General features: G+C 47.5%; 1 protein-coding gene across 1 annotated transcript in view; it reads right to left on the bottom strand.

Moving 5' to 3' along the window:
• Positions 1 to 16330, bottom strand: part of SRP68 (signal recognition particle 68) — a 137862-nt gene extending 121532 nt beyond the window's left edge. The window contains exon 1 of the mRNA XM_063960561.1: positions 16125 to 16330. Within this exon, the coding sequence (XP_063816631.1) occupies positions 16125 to 16233 (109 nt within the window). The 5' untranslated portion in view covers positions 16234 to 16330. The remainder of the gene's footprint in view (positions 1 to 16124) is intronic.
• Between the last annotated feature and the right edge of the window lie 3898 nt (positions 16331 to 20228).

Genomic DNA, 20228 nt, shown 5'->3' with positions numbered 1-20228 from the left:
AGGATAAATTAGTGATCACTATAATTCACAGATCCTTGGTGTAACAAACAATCAGTATACGAATTGACCATAATGATTCATTATTATGCTTTTGCCTTTCATCCATTAAAGTAGACTTATAACTTCCATAATTAGAAAAAATAAGATTTTACTTACCGGTAAATCAATTTCTCGTAGTCCGTAGAGGATGCTGGGGACTCCGTAAGGACCATGGGGAGAGACGGGCTCCGCAGAAGACATGGGCACTTTAAGAAAGAATTTAGTTCCTGGTGTGCACTGGCTCCTCCCTCTCTGCCCCTCCTCCAGACCTCAGTTAGAGAACTGTGCCCAGAGGAGATGGACAGTACGAGGAAAGGATTTTTGTTAATCCAAGGGCAAGATTCATACCAGCCACACCAATCACACCGTATAACTTGTGATAACAATCCAGTAAACAGTACGACAATAACATAGCATCAGTTCACGCCCGATGCAACAATAACATAACCCTTATTGAAGCAATAACTATATACAAGTATTGCAGAAGAAGTCCGCACTTGGGACGGGCGCCCAGCATCCTCTACGGACTACGAGAAATAGATTTACCGAAAGTAAAATCTTATTTTCTCTAAACGTCCTAGAGGATGCTGGGGACTCCGTAAGGACCATTGGGATTATACCAAAGCTCCTAAACGGGCGGGAGAGTGCGGATGACTCTGCAGCACCGATTGAGCAAACATGAGGTCCTCCTCAGCCAGGGTATCCAACTTATAGAATTTTACAAAGGTGTTTGTACCCGACCAAGTAGTAGCTCGGCACAGCTGTAGCGCCGAGACCCCTCGGGCAGCCGCCCAAGAAGAGCCCACTTTCCTAGTGGAATGGGCCTTGACCGATTTTGGTAACGGCAAACCAGCCGTAGAATGCGCTTGCTGAATCGTGTTACAGATCCAGCGAGCAAGAGTCTGCTTTGAAGCAGGGCCGCCAAGCTTGTTGGCTGCATACAGAACAAACAGTGCTTCTGTTTTTCGGACTCTAGCCGTCCTGGCTACATAAATCTTCAAAGCCCTGACCACATCAAGGGACTCGGAATCCTCTAAGTCCTGTGTAGCCACAGGCACCTCAATAGGTTGGTTCATATGAAAGGATGAAACCACTTTTGGCAAGAACTGAGGACGTGTCCGCAATTCCGCTCTATCCATATGGAAAACCAGATAGGGGCTTTTATGTGATAAAGCCGCTAATTCCGACACTCGCCTAGCCGAAGCTAGGGCTAATAACATGACCACCTTCCAAGTGAGATATTTCAACTCCACAGTTTTCAGTGGTTCAAACCAGTGTGACTTTAGGAAGTCCAAGACCACATTAAGGTCCCAAGGCACAACCGGAGGCACAAACGGAGGCTGAATATGCAGTACTCCCTTAACAAAAGTATGAACTTCTGGGAGAGAAGCCAATTCTTTTTGAAAGAAAATGGATAGGGCCGAAATCTGGACCTTAATGGAGCCTAATTTAAGGCCCAAATCCACTCCAGTTTGTAGGAAGTGAAGGAATCAGCCCAGATGTTATTCTTCTGTAGGAGCATCCATGGCCTCACACCAAGAAACATATCTTCGCCATATACTGTGATAATGTTTTGCTGTTACCTCCTTCCTAGCCTTTATCAGCGTAGGGATAACCTCAACCGGAATACCTTTTTCCGCTAGGATCCGGCGTTCAACCGCCATGCCGTCAAACGCAGCCGCGGTAAGTCTTGGAACAGACAGGGTCCCTGTTGCAACAGGTCCTGCCTTAGAGGAAGAGGCCACGGATCTTCCGTGAGCATTTCCTGCAGATCTGGATACCAGGTCCGTCGTGGCCAATCTGGAACAACGAGGATTGTTCTCACTCCTTTTCTTCTTACTATTCTCAACACCTTGGGTATGAGAGGAAGAGGAGGAAATACATAGACGGACCGGAACACCCACGGTGTCACGAGGACGTCTACCGCTACTGCCTGAGGGTCTCTGGACCTGGCGCAATACCTCTGTAGCTTTTTGTTGAGGTGGGACGCCATCATGACTATCTGTGGCAGTTCCCACCGACTCACAATCTGTGCGAAGACTTCTGGATGAAGTCCCCACTCTCCCGGGTGTAGGTCATGTCTGCTGAGGAAGTCCGCTTCCCAGTTGTCCACTCCCGGAATGAACACTGCTGACAGTGCGCTTACATGATTCTCCGCCCAGCGAAGAATCCTGGTAGCTTCCGCCATTGCCGCTCTGCTCCTTGTGCCGCCTTGGCGGTTTACATGAGCCACTGCGGTGATGTTGTCTGACTGGATCAGAACTGGTTGGTCACGAAGTAAGTCCTCCGCTTGACGTAGGGCGTTGTATATGGCCCTTAGTTCCAGGATGTTGATGTGCAGACAAGTCTCTTGACTTGACCAAAGACCCTGGAAATTTCTTCCCTGTGTGACTGCTCCCCAACCTCGGAGGCTGGCGTCCGTGGTCACCAGTATCCAATCCTGAATGCCGAATCTGCGGCCCTCGAGAAGGTGAGCACTCTGCAGCCACCACAGGAGCGACACCCTGGCTCTGGGGGACAGGGTGATCAACCGATGCATCTGTAGATGTGATCCGGACCACTTGTCCAACAGATCCCATTGGAAAGTCCTCGCATTGGAACCTGCCAAAGGGAATGGCCTCGTATGAGGCCACCATCTTTCCCAGGACTCAAATGCAATGATGCACGTACACCTGTCTTGATTTCAAAAGGTTCCTGACCAGAGTCATAAGTTCCTGGGCTTTTTCTATCGGAAGATAAACCCTTTTCTGGGTCGTGTCCAGAATCATGCCCAAGAAAGGCAGACGAGTCGTAGGAACCAACTGCGACTTTGGGATATTGAGAATCCAGCCGTGTTGTTGTAACACTTTCAGTGAAAGAGATACGCTGTTCAGCAACTGCTCTCTTGATCTCGCTTTTATGAGGAGATCGTCCAAGTACGGGATAATTGTGACACCCTGCTTGCGCAGGAGCACCATCATTTCCGCCATTACCTTGGTGAAAATCCTCGGAGCCGTTGAGAGACCAAACGGCAACGTCTGAAATTGGTAATGACAGTCCTGTACTGCAAATCTTAGGTACGCCTGATGAGGTGGATAAATGGGGACATGAAGGTACGCATCCTTTATGTCCAGTGACACCATAAAATCCCCCCCTTCCAGGCTGGCGATGACCGCTCTTAGCAATTCCATCTTGAACTTGAACCTCTTCAAGTATAGGTTCAGAGATTTTAAATTCAATATGGGTCTGACCGAACCGTCCGGTTTCGGAACCACAAACATGGTCGAATAATAACCCCTTCCCTGTTGAAGGAGGGGAACCTCGACCACCACCTGCTGAAGATACAATTTTTGTATTGCATTTAACACTATCTCCCTCTCTAGAGGGGAAGACGGTAGGGCCGATTTGAAAAACCGGCGAGGAGGCACCTCTTCGAATTCCAGCTTGCAACCCTGAGACACAATTTCTATTGCCCAGGGATCCACCTGGGAGTGAACCCGCATGTGGCTGAAATTCCGAAGACGCGCCCCCACTGGCCCCGACTCCGCCAGTGGAGCCCCAGCGTCATGCGGTGGATTTTGCAGAGGCCGGGGAGGACTTCTGTTCCTGGGAACTAGCTGTATTGTGCAGCTTCTTTCCTCTGCCCCTCCCTCTGGCAAGAAAGGACGCACCTCGGACTTTGTTTCTTTGTGAACGAAAGGACTGCATTTGATAATGCGGTGCTCTCTTAGGCTGTGAGGGAACATAAGGCAAAAAAAATGATTTTCCAGCCGTAGCTGTGGAGACCAGGTCCGAGAGACCTTCACCTAACATTTCCTTACCCCTGCGCTCATCTAGGTTAAATACTAAGAGGATAAAAAAATACTAAGAGGATACAAAAATTATTATATGTATGGTATCTGATAAAAAGTCTTCAAAGTTGACTGAAGTAATGCGTAATGTCAATAAACCGTTAAGGAACCTGTCCTGGTGTCTCCTTAATTCTCCAAACTTGGATATGTCTATTCACTCGACCGTACTTCAGGCTATGGGGTAGTTTCTCCTTAGTGAAGTCACAAAAATTCGTTCCCCGGATTTCCTCTTGCGTTTCCTTCCAAAGTAATGGGGTAGTTCTTATTCTCAATGGTTGGAGACAGAAAGACAAAAAGAAGGCCGCTGATAGTGTAGTAGGTAAATTATAGGTTGTAGGAGGATATTATAGAGGGAATTCTTAAAAAGGTGGTGGTTGCTAATTGCGTACCAGTACTCACGTGAGAGACGTGATGTACCCCATACATAAAAGGTATCTTTAGTGTTCTTGTAATTTCTCCTTTTCCTGCCGGTCGAATCTTTTGTAGTTCTTATCCTCGGGAATAAAAGAGGAAATGGGGCAGATGATAGTGTAGTAGATTATAAAAATAAATGAGGGGTGTTTTACCCTTCCAAATTTATGGTCTATATTAGGGGAGTGCGTACCGTACTCACATCCATAAGGGAGGGTGTAAAACATATAAAAGGTATCTTTTAGGTTGATATGCTGTCGTACACGGACACACTCATGCAGGTAAACCAAGTAAAGGAAGAAGGGGCGTACCCAACTCACACTGTGCTTGGAGGAAACTTGTATATAAAGGTATCTTTATGGAAATCCTGCTGGTTCTGGGTACTCCTTATTTCAAGATCCGTCCCCCTCGTTTTATACATAAAGAGAGACGAAGCATAGTGTCATGTAATGACACACAAAAGATTTTATTATCTAAAATAACATTTAAAACTGCCAAAGTCTCCAGGTAAGAGCGGGGGATATACACAGGTGAAAAAGATGTTAATATCCGGATTGTTCTCACCTTAGTGGGTACCGTCCCAATCAGTCCCTGGTAGTCCTGGCCCTCACACCAACGCGTTTCGACTAGAGAAGTCTTTTTCAAGGCCTTGAAAAAGACTTCTCTATGTGTATATCCCCCGCTCTTACCTGGAGACTTTGGCAGTTTTAAATGTTATTTTAGATAATAAAATCTTTTGTGTGTCATTACATGACACTATGCTTCGTCTCTCTTTATGTATAAAACGAGAGGGACGGATCTTGAAATAAGGAGTACCCAGAACCAGCAGGATTTCCATAAAGATACCTTTATATACAAGTTTCCTCCAAGCACAGTGTGAGTTGGGTACGCCCCTTCTTCCTTTACTTGGTTTACCTGCATGAGTGTGTCCGTGTACGACAGCATATCAACCTAAAAGATACCTTTATATGTTTTACACCCTCCCTTATGGATGTGAGTACGGTACGCACTCCCCTAATATAGACCATAAATTTGGAAGGGTAAAACACCCCTCATTTATTTTTATAATCTACTACACTATCATCTGCCCCAGTTCCTCTTTTATTCCCGAGGATAAGAACTACAAAAGATTCGACCGGCAGGAAAAGGAGAAATTACAAGAACACTAAAGATACCTTTATGTATGGGGTACATCACGTCTCTCACGTGAGTACTGGTACGCAATTAGCAACCACCACCTTTTTAAGAATTCCCTCTATAATATCCTCCTACGACCTATAATTTACCTACTACACTATCAGCGGCCTTCTTTTTGTCTTTCTGTCTCCAACCATTGAGAATAAGAACTACCCCATTACTTTGGAAGGAAACGCAAGAGGAAATCCGGGGAACGAATTTTTGTGACTTCACTAAGGAGAAACTACCCCATAGCCTGAAGTACGGTCGAGTGAATAGACATATCCAAGTTTGGAGAATTAAGGAGACACCAGGACAGGTTCCTTAACGGTTTATTGACATTACGCATTACTTCAGTCAACTTTGAAGACTTTTTATCAGATACCATACATATAATAATTTTTGTATCCTCTTAGTATTTTTTTATCCTCTTAGTATTTAACCTAGATGAGCGCAGACGTGATCTCTCTCTTTTCTTTTGTGTATTGACGTTTAGCGGTGCTGAGTGACCCCCTGTAGATATCACTACTGCTGCTCTCTGGGGCGCGGCAGTCCTTTCAGCAGCTTTTCTATTTCCTTACCCCTGTAAGGTAAAATCTCCATATGTCGTTTAGAGTCGGCATCACCTGTCCATTGCAGAGTCCACAGGACCCTTCTGGCAGAAATCGACATAGCGTTTATTCTAGAACCCAGCAGACTGATGTCTCTTTGAGCATCTCTCATATAAAGGACAGCGTCTTTAATATGCCCCAGGGTCAATAAAACAGTATCCCTATCTAGGGTATCAAACTCCTCTGATAAGGTATCAGTCCATGCCGCTACTGCACTACAGACCCAGGCCGACGCGATTGCCGGTCTGAGCAAGGTACCTGAATGTGTATAAATGGACTTCAGGGTACCCTCCTGTTTACGATCAGCAGCATCCTTGAGGGTAGCCGTATCCTGGGACGGCAGGGCTACCTTTTTGGATAAGCGTGTTAAAGCTTTGTCCACCCTAGGGGAGGATTCCCATCGTAACCTGTCCGTTGGCGGGAAAGGACATAAGAATCCGTTTGGAAATCTGCAGTTTTTTATCTGGAGATTCCCAAGCTTTTTCACATAACTCATTCAGTTCGTGTGAGGGGGGAAAAGTTACCTCAGGTTTCTTTCCCTTATACATATAAAAACCCTTGTGTCAGGGACAGGGGTTTCCTCTGTGATGTGCAAAACTTCCTTAATTGCTATAATCATATATCGGAGTGATTTAGCCAACTTTGGCTGTAACTTTGCATCATCGTAATCGACACTGGAGTCAGAATCCATGTCGGTATCTGTGTCAACAATTTGGGATAGTGGGCGCTTATGAGACCCCGACGGTCCCTGCGACATAGGATCAGGCAAGGGTTGAGACCCTGCCTGTCCCAATGCATCAGCCTTGTCTAATCTTTTATGCAAGGAATTTACATTATCATTTAAAACCTTCCACATATCCATCCAATCAGGTGTCGGCGCCGTCGGCGGAGACACCACATTCATTTGCTCCCGCTCCTCTCCCACATAGCCTTCCACATCAGACATGTCGACACAAGCGTACCGACACACCTCACACACACACAGGGAATGTCCTTTCTGAAGACAGTTCCCCCACGAGGCCCTTTGGAGAGACCGAGAGAGAGTATGCCAGCACACACCCCAGCGCTATATAACCCAGGAATAGCACAGTACCTTAATGTTAACCCAGTAGCTGCTGTTTATATACTTTTTTGCGCCTAATTATGTGCCCCCCCTCTCTTTTCAACCCTCTTCTACCGTGTATCAGCAGGGGAGAGCCTGGGGAGCTTCCTCCCAGCGTGCTGTGGAGAAAAAAATGGCGCTGATGAGTGCTGAGGGAGAAGCCCCGCCCCCTCGGCGGCGGGCTTCTGTCCCGCTTAAATTTTATTTCTTTGGCGGGGGCTCCTACATATATACAGTGCCCAGCTGTATATATGTGTTCATTTGCCAGAATGAGGTCCCAAATGCTGCCCAGGGCGCCCCCCCCCCCCCCCCCCTGCGCCCTGCACCCTAACAGTGACCGGAGTATGTGTAGGTGTGTGGAGCAATGGCGCACAGCTGCAGTGCTGTGCGTTACCTCCAGTGAAGATCACGAAGTCTTCTGCCGCCTGTGAAGTCTTCTTGCTTCTCATACTCACCCGGCTTCAGTCTTCCGGCTCTGCGAGGGGGACGGCGGCGCGGCTCTGGGACGGACGGCGAGGGTGAGATCCTGCGTACCGATCCCTCTGGAGCTAATGATGTCCAGTAGCCTAAGAAGCAGGACCTAGCTTCAGAGAGTAGGGCAGTTTCTCTCCCCTCAGTCCCACGATGCAGGGAGTCTGTTGCCAGCAGAGCTCCCTGAAAATAAAAAACCTAACAAAAAAACTTTCTATCAGCAAACTCAGGAGAGCTCACTGAAAAGCACCCAGCTCCTCTGGGCACAGAATCAAACTGAGGTCTGGAGGAGAGGCAGAGAGGGAGGAGCCAGTGCACACCAGGAACTAAATTCTTTCTTAAAGTGCCATGTCTCCTGCGGAGCCCGTCTCTCCCCATAGTCCTTACGGAGTCCCCACATCCTCTAGGACGTTAGAGAAATAAGAATAACCAATATATGGTAATCCAAACCAACTCTTAAGAATCAGATCATTTATATTTAATATTTTCAACCATCATGACAAGCAGCACAATATTAACGACATGCCAGACAAGTGCATGCATGTTCCCCTAGTGCTGGTGTTCGTGCCATCATAAACGTACATATGCAGCTATGTTTGCTGTGAACCAGGATGTTTCCTGCTTTATACTGAGACTATGTTGTATATTTACTTAAGTGCGGGTTTATCGAAGTGGAGATGTTTGCCACAGCAACCAGATTTTGCTTATCATTTATCTAATGTAATATTTAGAATCGGATTGGATGCAACATCTCCACTTCAATAAACCCCGCACTTTAGTAAATATACACCTATGTACAGAATGCCGCTATATCAAAATATTTGGGAGTGATTCAAATATCCGTGTGGTAAAACATAGCTCCTATATTCCGGGATCTATTTACTGAACCTTGGATGGAGATAGAGTGTACGCAGGTAAAGTACCAGCCAATCAGCTCCTAACTGCCATGTCACAGGCTGTGTTTGAAATAGGACAGGAGCCAGCTGGTACTTTATTTTCATACGCTTTAGCTCTTTCAAAGGCTTAGTAAATAGACCCCTAAGTGCCTGTGGTAACATCGCAACTAGTCCCGAAATCACCAGGTAACGCAGATTTCTGTTCGCACTTCAGGAGCATGCAAACAAATGTGTTAAGTGGACTGTCTGGGCGGCTAGTCACAAGCAGTAACTGAATAGCCCCGAGCACATAACCCAGGACGTTAAAAAAAAACAAACCATGGGTACCTGAATTGCCCCCTTTGTTTATAGAATAATTCATGGAAATTAAAGTGGGCATACTCAAACGTGTTTGCAGTAATGGGTATAACAGCAAATGTCCAGTAACTAGACATTTCTATCATCTAGCTTGTACTTACTCATTTAAAATAAATACATACCTGCTTGAAAACATACCACACTGATATTTACACTGACGCTGCTTTCAGATCGCAAATGCCGGATCCTACCCGGTAAGAGAAACGTGTCCTTACCGGGTGGGATCCGGCATTTGCTCTCCTCTGCTGGCTTTCCGACCCGGCAATATACCAGGTCGGTTGCCATAGCAGCGGGGGGGCGCAGCAGCAGCAGGGTCGGGGGTGGAGGCGGCGCTAGGAGATGAGCTCATCTCCTGCGCCGCCTCTCCCTATGCTGTGAATGGGAGCCGTGTCGCATCGAAACGGCTCCCATTCACACTGCACCTGACCTGGTATTCAACCCGGTAATAACCCTTCTTTTTAACCGGGTTGAATTACCGGGTCAGGCGACCCGCTAATTCGGCAAAGGTGCTTTCACATCGCACACTGACCCGTTTCGACACGGCAATATGCTGTGTCGATACCAGGTTATTTGTGCGATGTGAAAGGGGTATTAGAGAATAATTAAACAAAAGCTGATGCCTTGAATTACCCCCTTGCACGGCACTGTGGACTATTTGTGCAGCAGTAAGTAGGAGTAATAAAATAATAATAAGGAATGGGAGGCTAAAAGCAAATGCAACAGAATGTCTGCCTTTCAGAGAACAAACCTACTAAAGGAGTCTTATTTAAAATGCTGGCGTAACAATCACGTGAGCTGTAAACACATTAAAGTGGAATCATTTATTAACAGTCCTAAATTAAGTTAAATGTATTATTTATATAACATTATGTTGCCAAAAAATAATAAGAATTTACTTACCGATAATTCTATTTCTCGGAGTCCGTAGTGGATGCTGGGGTTCCTGAAAGGACCATGGGGAATAGCGGCTCCGCAGGAGACAGGGCACAAAAAGTAAAGCTTTTCCAGATCAGGTGGTGTGCACTGGCTCCTCCCCCTATGACCCTCCTCCAGACTCCAGTTAGGTACTGTGCCCGGACGAGCGTACACAATAAGGGAGGATTTTGAATCCCGGGTAAGACTCATACCAGCCACACCAATCACACCGTACAACTTGTGATCTAAACCCAGTTAACAGTATGATAAACAAAAGGAGCCTCTGAAAGACGGCTTCCTACAACAATAACCCGATTTTGTAACAATAACTATGTACAAGTATTGCAGAATAATCCGCACTTGGGATGGGCGCCCAGCATCCACTACGGACTCCGAGAAATAGAATTATCGGTAAGTAAATTCTTATTTTCTCTATCGTCCTAGTGGATGCTGGGGTTCCTGAAAGGACCATGGGGATTATACCAAAGCTCCCAAACGGGCGGGAGAGTGCGGATGACTCTGCAGCACCGAATGAGAGAACTCCAGGTCCTCTTTTGCCAGGGTATCAAATTTGTAAAATTTTACAAACGTGTTCTCCCCCGACCACGTAGCTGCTCGGCAGAGTTGTAATGCCGAGACCCCTCGGGCAGCCGCCCAAGATGAGCCCACCTTCCTTGTGGAATGGGCATTTACATATTTTTTGCTGTGGCAAGCCTGCCACAGAATGTGCAAGCTGAATTGTACTACAAATCCAACGAGCAATAGTCTGCTTAGAAGCAGGAGCACCCAGCTTGTTGGGTGCATACAGGATAAACAGCAAGTCAGATTTCCTGACTCCAGCCGACCTGGAAACTATATTTTCAGGGCCCTGACAACATCCAGCAACTTGGAGTCCTCCAAGTCCCTAGTAGCCGCAGGCACCACAATAAGCTGGTTCAGGTGAAACGCTGACACCACCTTAGGGAGAAAACTGGGGACGAGTCCACAGCTTTGCTCTGTCCGAATGGACAATCAGATATGGCTTTGTGAGATAAAGCCGCCAATTCTGACACTCGCCTGGCCGAGGCCAGGACCAACAGCATGGTCACTTTCCATGTGAGATATATCAAATCCACAGATTTGAGTTGTTTAAAACAATGTGATTTTAGGAATCCCAAACTACGTTGAGATCGCCCAGTGCCACTGGAGACATCAAAAAGGGGTTGTATATGCAGTACTCCCTTAACAACTTCTGGACTTCAGGAACTGAAGCCAATTTCTTTCTGGAAGAAAATCGACCGGTCGAAATTTGAACCTTAATGGACCCCAATTTGAGACCCATATACACTCCTGCTTGCAGGAAATGTAGGAATTAACCTAGTTGAAATTCTTCCGTGGAGCCTTCCCGGCCTCACACCATTGAACATATTTTCACCTAAGCGGTGATAATGTTGTGCGGTCACCTCCTTCCTGGCTCTGACCAGGGTAGGGATGACCTCTTCCGGAATGCCTTTTTCCCTTAGGATCTGGCATTCACCCGCCCTGGCGTCAACGCAGCTGCGGTAAGTCATGGAACAGACATGATTCTTGCTGAATCAAGATCCTTTCTAGTATCTCTTGAAGTTCCGGGTACCAAGTTCTTCTTGGCCCAAACCGGAACCACGAGTATAGTTCTTACTCCTCTCCTTCCTATCATTCTCCATACACTGGGTATGAAAGGCAGAGGAGGGAACACATACACCGACTGGTACACCCACGGTGTTACCAGAGCGTCCCAGCTATTGCCTGAGGGTCTCTAGACCTGGCGCTTCATGTGGGACGCCATCATAACCACCTTTGGTCTTTCCCAACGGTTTACAAACATGTGGAAACTTCCAGATGAAGTTCCCACTTTTCCGGGTGGAATTCATTTATGCTGAGGAAATCTTCCTAGTTTTCCACTCCCGGAATGAACACTGCTGACAGTGTTATCACATGATCTTTCGCCCAGCGAAGAATCCTTGCTGTCATTGCCCTCCTGCTTCTTGTGCCGCCCCGTCTGTTTACGTGGGCGACTGCCATGATGATGTCCTACTGGATCAGCACCGGTTGACTTTGAAGCAGAGGTCTTCCTAGGCTCAGAGCATCGTAAATTGCCCTTAGCTCCAGTATATTCATGTGGAGAGAAATCTCCAGACTTGACCACACTTCCTTGGAAATTTCTTCCTTGTGTGACTGTTCCCCAGCCTCTCAGGCTGGCATCCGTGGTCACCAGAACACAGTCCTGAATGCTGAATGTGCTGCCCTCTAGAAGATGAGCACTCTGCAGCCCCCACAGAAGAGACACCCTTGTCCTTGGAGACAGGGTTATCCGCTGATGCATCTGAAGATGCGATCCGGACCATTCGTCCAGCAAATCCCCCTGAAAAGTTTTTGCGTGAGATCTGCCGAATGGAATCGCTTCGTAAGAAGCCACCATTTTTCCCAGGACTCCTGTGCATTGATGCACTGATACTTGGCCTGGATTTAGGAGGTTTCTGACTAGGTCGGATAACTCCCTGGCTTTCCCCTCCAGGAGAAATACCTCTTTCTGGACTATGCCCAGAATCATTCCTAGGAACAGCAGACGTATCATCGGAAAACAGCTGCGATTTTTGGAATATTTAGAATCCACTCGTGCTGTCGTAGAACTACTTTAGATAGTTCTTTTCCGACCTCCAACTGTTCTCTGGAAACTTGTCCCTTTCAGGATATCGTCCAAGTAAGGGATAATTTAGATGCCATTCTTCTTTTAAGAATCATCTTTTCGGCCATTACCTTGGTAAAGGCCCGGGGTGCCGTGGATAATTCAACGGCAGCGTCTGAAACTGATATTGACAGTTCTGTATCACGAACCAGAGGTACCCTTGTTGAGAAGGGCAAATTTGGACATGGAGGTAATCCTTGATGTCCAGGGACACCATATAGTCCCCTTTTTTCCGGTTCTCTATCACTGCTCTGAGTGACTCCATCTTAATTTGAACCTTTTTATGTAAGTGTTCAAAGATTTCAGATTTAGACTATGTCTCACCAAGCCGTCTGGCTTCAGTACCACAATATAGTGTGGAGGACTAATACCCTTTTCCTTGTTGTAGGAGGGGTACTTTGATTATCACCTGCTGGAAATACAGCTTGTGAATTTTTTTCCCAATACTGCCTCCTTGTCGGAGGGAGCCGTTGGTAAAGCAGGCTTCAGGAACCTGTGAGGAAAAAATGTCTCGACTCTCCAATCTGTACCCCTGGGATAATACATGTATGATCTAGGGGTCAACTTGCGAGTGATCCCACTGCGCGCTGAGACTCTTGAGACTACCCCCCCACTGGTGGAGGGCTTCTTTTCCTGGGAAGGGGCTGCCTGCTGCAGTCTACTTCCCTTTCCTCTATGTCTGGGCAGCTATGACTGGCCTTTTGCCCGCTTGCCCACATGGGAACGGAAGGATTGAGGCTGAAAAGACAGTGTCTTTTTCTGCTGAGATGTAACTTGGGGTTAAAAAGGTTGGATTTCCCAGCTGTGGCCGTGGCCCCCAGGTCCGACGGACCGATCCCAAATAACTCCTTCCCTTTATACGGCAATACTTCCATGTGCCGTATGGGATCTGTATCACCTGACCACTGTCGTGTCCATGACATCTTCTGGGAGATATGGACAACGCACTTATCTTGATGCCAGAGTGCAAATATCCCTCTGTGCATCTCGCATACATATATATAGAATGCATCCTATTAAATGCTCTATATCAATAAAATATTTTTAGTCAGGGAATTCGACCAAGCCAACCCAGCACTGCATCTCCAGGCTGATGGCGATCGCTGGTCGCAGTATAACCACCGTCTGTGTGTATATACTTTTTAGGATATTTTTCCAGCTGCCTATCAGCTGGCTCCTTGAGGGCGGCCGTATTTGGAGACGGTAACGCCACTTGATAAGCGTGTGAGCGCCTTATCCACCCTAATGGGTGTTTCCCAACGCGCCCTAACTTCTGGCGGGAAAAGGTATAACGCCAATATTTGCTATCGGGGTAAACCCACGCATCATCACACACTTCATTTTATTTTATCTGATTCAGGAAAAACTACAGGTAGTTTTTTCACTTCCACATAATACCCTTTTTTGTGGTACTTGTAGTATCAGAAATATGTAACAGCTCCTTCATTGCCCTTAACGTGTGGCCCTAATGAGGAATACGTTTGTTTATTCACCGTCGACACTGGATTCAGTGTCCGTGTCTGTGTCGACCGACTGAGGTAAATGGGCGTTTTTTATAAAAAAAACCTGACGGTGTTTCTGAGACGCCTGGACCGTTACTAATTGTTTGTCGGCCGTCTCATGTCGTCAACCGACCTTGCAGCGTGTTGACATTCTCACGTAATTCCCTAAATAAGCCATCCATTCCGGTGTCGACTCCCTAGAGAGTGACATCACCATTACAGGCAATTTCTCCGCCTCCTCCAGCATCGTCCTCATACATGTCGACACACACGTACCGACACACAGCACACACACCTGGAATGCTCTGACAGAGGACAGGACCCCACCAGCCCTTTGGAGAGACAGAGGGAGAGTTTGCCAGCACACACCAAAAAACGCTATAATTACATAGGGACAACCTTATATAAGTGTTTCTCCCTAATAGCATCTTTATATATATATTTATATCGCCAATTTGTGCCCCCCCTCTCTGTTTAAACCCTGTTTCTGTAGTGCAGTGCAGGGGAGAGCCTGGGAGCCTTCTCTCCAGCCTTTCTGAGAGAGAAAAAATGGCGCTGTGTGCTGAGGAGATAGGCCCCGCCCCTTTTACGGCGGGCTCGTCTCCCGCTCTTTAGTGAAGTTTGGCAGGGGTTAAATATCTCCATATAGCCTCTGGGGGCTATATGTGAGGTATTTTTAGCCAGTATATAGGTTTACATTTGCCTCCCAGGGCGCCCCCCCCCAGCGCCCTGCACCCTCAGTGACAGCGTGTGAAGTGTGCTGAGAGGAAAATGGCGCACAGCTGCAGTGCTGTGCGCTACCTTTAGAAGACTGTCAGTCTTCAGCCGCCGATTCTGGACCTCTTCTAACTTCAGCATCTGCAAGGGGGCCGGCGGCGCGGCTCCGGTGACCATCCAGGCTGTACCTGTGATCGTCCCTCTGGAGCTAATGTCCAGTAGCCAAGAAGCCAATCCATCCTGCACGCAGGTGAGATCACTTCTTCTCCCCTCAGTCCCTCGTTGCAGTGATCCTGTTGCCAGCAGGACTCACTGTAAAATAAAAAACCTAAGCTAAACTTTCTCTAAGCAGCTCTTTAGGAGAGCCACCTAGATTGCACCCTTCTCGGCCGGGCACAAAAATCTAACTGGAGTCTGGAGGAGGGTCATAGGGGGAGGAGCCAGTGCACACCACCTGATCTGGAAAAGCTTTACTTTTTGTGCCCTGTCTCCTGCGGAGCCGCTATTCCCCATGGTCCTTTCAGGAACCCCAGCATCCACTAGGACGATAGAGAAAAATAAATATATAATTGTGTTATTTTCCAATACCTGTTTTTGATGACTTGTGATGACTGAATGCCTAATAATGTTATTAATATCTTCTTACTTACACTAAAGGTCCCCATACACTAGAACGATAATGCCCGATTTCATCCAATTTCGGGCTGATATATCGGGTGAAATCAGGCATTTTTGAGGCGTTTCTGATCCAATGCGCGTTCCCACGAGCGTCAGATCGGATCCCCTAGGTCGTTGGTGCTGCACTCGTAATATGTCGGTTCCCGCAGGCATGGCTGGGATTGCATACGATAGATTGCTTGCAAAATGTACCAGACCGTTTGGAATCGCTCCCGGGAGAGTTCAAGGGAAATCGCTTCCGACTTAGCATTCCACAGAGGCTTACATTAGAACCAAACTGATCAGACATCTACTTAGGTTGTCCACTTTGAACTAAGCAGATAAAATTAATTGACCTGCACCTCTGTGCAATGCCAGTAAATAACCCCACTGACACTATCTTTAGACATTAATTCATACAATACCATTTGCTAGAACATCTAAAATGTCTCCAAAGCTGGTACTGTGGGCCACTTATAAGCAGAGAAAGCAGCCATATGGAGGATATATTACTACTACATGGACTATGTAATGATAGGGACAAATAGGCAGGGGTCTTGTCCTTGCGACATAGCCCTGCGTGTAAGACATGCAGTCCCCAGGAAGGGAGACACAGAGGTGCACAGCACTAGATCCAGCCCGGGTCCCACTCTTGTAATGGCCACGTCAGCTTCCAGCCCTAGTGTGCTTGTCGCCTCCCCACCACCCGCCACTCTCACGCCCAAAGTTTGGATACTCTCCAACGCCAGGGTGTCCCCCAACGCTCCCGACTTTCCTCCTGCTACCGGCCGCTCATTCTCCTTATTATCTTCTGCCCCGGCACCTGACTGTCGCTCCGCCGCCATCTTCCCACAGTGAGGGAGTCAGCAGGCACCAGTGAGAAGTTGAACGGAGGAGAAGGTAGCCGCGGTGCAGGCTGGTATATGGCAGCAGATGGTGCTGGGAAGTCGGAGGACTGTCGCTGTAAACATAATCTGTGGGCAGAAGGGGTGACCGTGATGACGCTCGTAGTGGGTGACTCAGCTCTGCTCACTTATAACGAGTGTCCCACGTATATACATTACATACATACAGGTGGGGTTATCATTCCCATAAAGGAAAATCACAGCTGAAGGTGGTCTTGCAGAGTAATCATGTTGTTGTCTTGGACAGTGGTGCAAGTAGAATTTATTTTCTTAGTGGTACTGATAGTAAATATGGGTGTGGGCACGTGTCATGAAATTGCGTGGTCACACAAAACTAAAGGAGTCGCTAAATGACAATAGACACCGTAATGCCCATTACACATTATGCCACACACATTAATGCTTATTACACATTATGCCACACACTAATGCCCATTACACATTATTAAATGGTATTTAATTGCGCTGGTGATGTTTTTATGGAGAATGCAGCTCTTAAAAAATGTGGTGAATTGAAATCTTTAAATGTATTTTAGAGCGCTTGATAATATGTGTAAACGCAAAACCTATATCGAAAAAATATGGTTAACCAATGTAAACAGATCTTTTTTGGAATATTTGTAGTTCATTATGAGGACGGGGTTCCCATGAGGCCTATTTGAGTGGAGCAGTGGGTACTTATTTATTTACTAGCTCTCCCTATCTAAAAGTACCTGCACTGTAGTCTGAAAGGATTCCTGTATTAACAGCTTCTCTTCCAGCGCGGCTGTTTGCTGTAGCACTTGCTGCTGGGGATTCCTATATCAGCGGCTTTTCTCACAACGCGGCTTTCTATTATAGCGCTGGCGGCTGGTTCCCTCTGTGTGTGGTCCTCTTTTCGCCTGTTGGCAGCGTTCACAGATCTCTCTTCTAGTGATGGGTGTGTTTAGCCACTCAGGAGACCGGTTCCGCATTATTGACAGCCAACATCCCGAAAGTGAGTATCGGGGTTCAGGGTTAGGGTACCGGGGGGTGTAATTGCATACCAATTTCTCTAACGTCCTAGTGGATGCTGGGGACTCCGAAAGGACCATGGGGAATAGCGGCTCCGCAGGAGACTGGGCACAAAGTAAAAGCTTTAGGACTAGCTGGTGTGCACTGGCTCCTCCCCCTATGACCCTCCTCCAAGCCTCAGTTAAGATTTTGTGCCCGAACGAGAAGGGTGCAATCTAGGTGGCTCTCCTGAGCTGCTTAGAGTAAAAGTTTAAATAGGTTTTTTTATTTTCAGTGAGACCTGCTGGCAACAGGCTCACTGCATCGAGGAACTAAGGGGAGAAGAAGCGAACTCACCTGCGTGCAGAGTGGATTGGGCTTCTTAGGCTACTGGACATTAGCTCCAGAGGGACGATCACAGGCCCAGCCATGGATGGGTCCCGGAGCCGCGCCGCCGGCCCCCTTACAGAGCCAGAAGAGTGAAGAGGTCCGGAAAATCGGCGGCAGAAGACGTCCTGTCTTCAATAAGGTAGCGCACAGCACCGCAGCTGTGCGCCATTGCTCTCAGCACACTTCACACTCCGGTCACTGAGGGTGCAGGGCGCTGGGGGGGGGGCGCCCTGGGACGCAATGAAAATACCTTAAATGGCTAAAAATACATCACATATAGCTCCTGGGCTATATGGATGTATTTAACCCCTGCCAGTTTTCCACAAAAAAGCTGGAGAAAGGCCGCCGAAAAAGGGGCGGAGCCTATCTCCTCAGCACACAAGCGCCATTTTTTCCTCACAGCTCCGTTGGAGGAAGGCTCCCTGACTCTCCCCTGCAGTCCTGCACTACAGAAACAGGGTAAAACAAGAGAGGGGGGGCACTAAATTGGCATATTAATATATACAGCAGCTATATTAGGGAAAAACACTTATATAAGGTTATCCCTGTATATATATAGCGCTCTGGTGTGTACTGGCAAACTCTCCCTCTGTCTCCCCAAAGGGCTAGTGGGGTCCTGTCCTCTATCAGAGCATTCCCTGTGTGTGTGCTGTGTGTCGGTACGCTGTGTCGACATGTATGAGGAGGAAAATGGTGTGGAGGCGGAGCAATTGCCTGTGTTAGTGATGTCACCCCCTAGGGAGTCGACACCTGACTGGATGGTCTTATGGAAAGAATTACGTGATAGTGTCGGCACTTTACAAAAGACTGTTGACGACATGAGACAGCCGGCAAATCAGTTAATACCTGTACAGGCGTCTCAAACACCGTCAGGGGCTATAAAACGCCCGTTACCTCAGGTCGATACAGACACTGACACGGACACTGACTCCAGTGTCGACGGTGAGGAAACAAACGTATTTTCCAGTAGGGCCACACGTTACATGATCACGGCAATGAAGGAGGTTTTGAACATTTCTGATACTACAAGTACCACAAAAAAGGGTATTATGTGGGGTGTGAAAAAACTACCCGTAGTTTTTCCTGAATCAGATGAATTAAATGAGGTGTGTGATGAAGCGTGGGTTTCCCCCGATAAAAAACTGCTAATTTCTAAAAAATTATTGGCATTATACCCTTTCCCGCCAGAGGATAGGGCGCGTTGGGAAACACCCCTAGCATAGATAAGGCGCTCACACGCTTATCAAAACAAGTGGCGTTACCGTCTCCTGATACGGCCGCCCTCAAGGAACCAGCTGATAGGAAGCTGGAAAATATCCTTAAAAGTATATACACACATACTGGTATTATACTGCGACCAGCAATCGCCTCAGCCTGGATGTGCAGTGCTGGGGTGGCTTGGTCGGATTCCCTGACTGAAAATATTGATACCCTGTACAGGGACAATATATTATTGACTATAGAGCATTTAAAGGATGCATTTCTATATATGCGAGATGCACAGAGGGATATTTGCACTCTGGCATCAAGAGTAAGTGCGATGTCCATTTCTGCCAGAAGAGGATTATGGACGCGACAGTGGTCAGGGGATGCGGATTCCAAACGGCATATGGAAGTATTGCCGTATAAAGGGGAGGAGTTATTTGGGGTCGGTCTATCGGACCTGGTGGCCACGGCAACGGCTGGAAAATCCACCTTTTTACCACAAGTCACCTCGCAGCAGAAAAAGATACCGTCTTTTCAGGCTCAGTCCTTTCGTCCCCATAAGGGCAAGCGGGCAAAAGGCCACTCATATCTGCCCCGGGGCAGAGGAAGGGGAAAAAGACTGCAGCAAACAGCCTCTTCCCACGAACAGAAGCCCTCCCCCGCTTCTGCCAAGTCCTCAGCATGACGCTGGGGCCTTACAAGCGGACTCAGACACGGTGGGGGCCCGTCTCAAGAATTTCAGCGCGCACTGGGCTCACTCGCTAGTGGACCCCTGGATCCTGCAGGTAGTATCTCAGGGGTACAAATTGGAATTCGAGACGTCTCCCCCTCGCCGGTTCCTGAAGTCTGCTTTACCAACGTCTCCCCCCGACAGGGAGGCGGTATTGGAAGCCATTCACAAGCTGTATTCCCAGCAGGTGATAATCAAGGTACCCCTCCTACAACAGGGAAAGGGGTATTATTCCACGCTGTTTGTGGTACCGAAGCCGGACGGCTCGGTGAGACCCATTTTAAATCTGAAATCCTTGAACACTTACATAAAAAGGTTCAAATTCCAGATGGAGTCACTCAGAGCAGTGATAGCGAACCTGGAAGAAGGGGACTATATGGTGTCTCTGGACATCAAGGATGCTTACCTCCATGTCCCAATTTGCCCTTCTCACCAAGGGTACCTCAGGTTTGTGGTACAGAACTGTCACTATCAGTTTCAGACGCTGCCGTTTGGATTGTCCACGGCACCCCGGGTCTTTACCAAGGTAATGGCCGAAATGATGATTCTTCTTCGAAGAAAAGGCGTCTTAATTATCCCTTACTTGGACGATCTCCTGATAAGGGCAAGGTCCAGAGAACAGTTAGAGGTCGGAGTA

The sequence above is a fragment of the Pseudophryne corroboree genome, chromosome 3, assembly GCF_028390025.1.
Source record: "Pseudophryne corroboree isolate aPseCor3 chromosome 3, aPseCor3.hap2, whole genome shotgun sequence".
Lineage (NCBI taxonomy): Eukaryota > Metazoa > Chordata > Amphibia > Anura > Myobatrachidae > Pseudophryne > Pseudophryne corroboree.
Note: the sequence above shows the minus strand (reverse complement) of the source record. Positions and strands in the feature narration are given on the sequence as shown.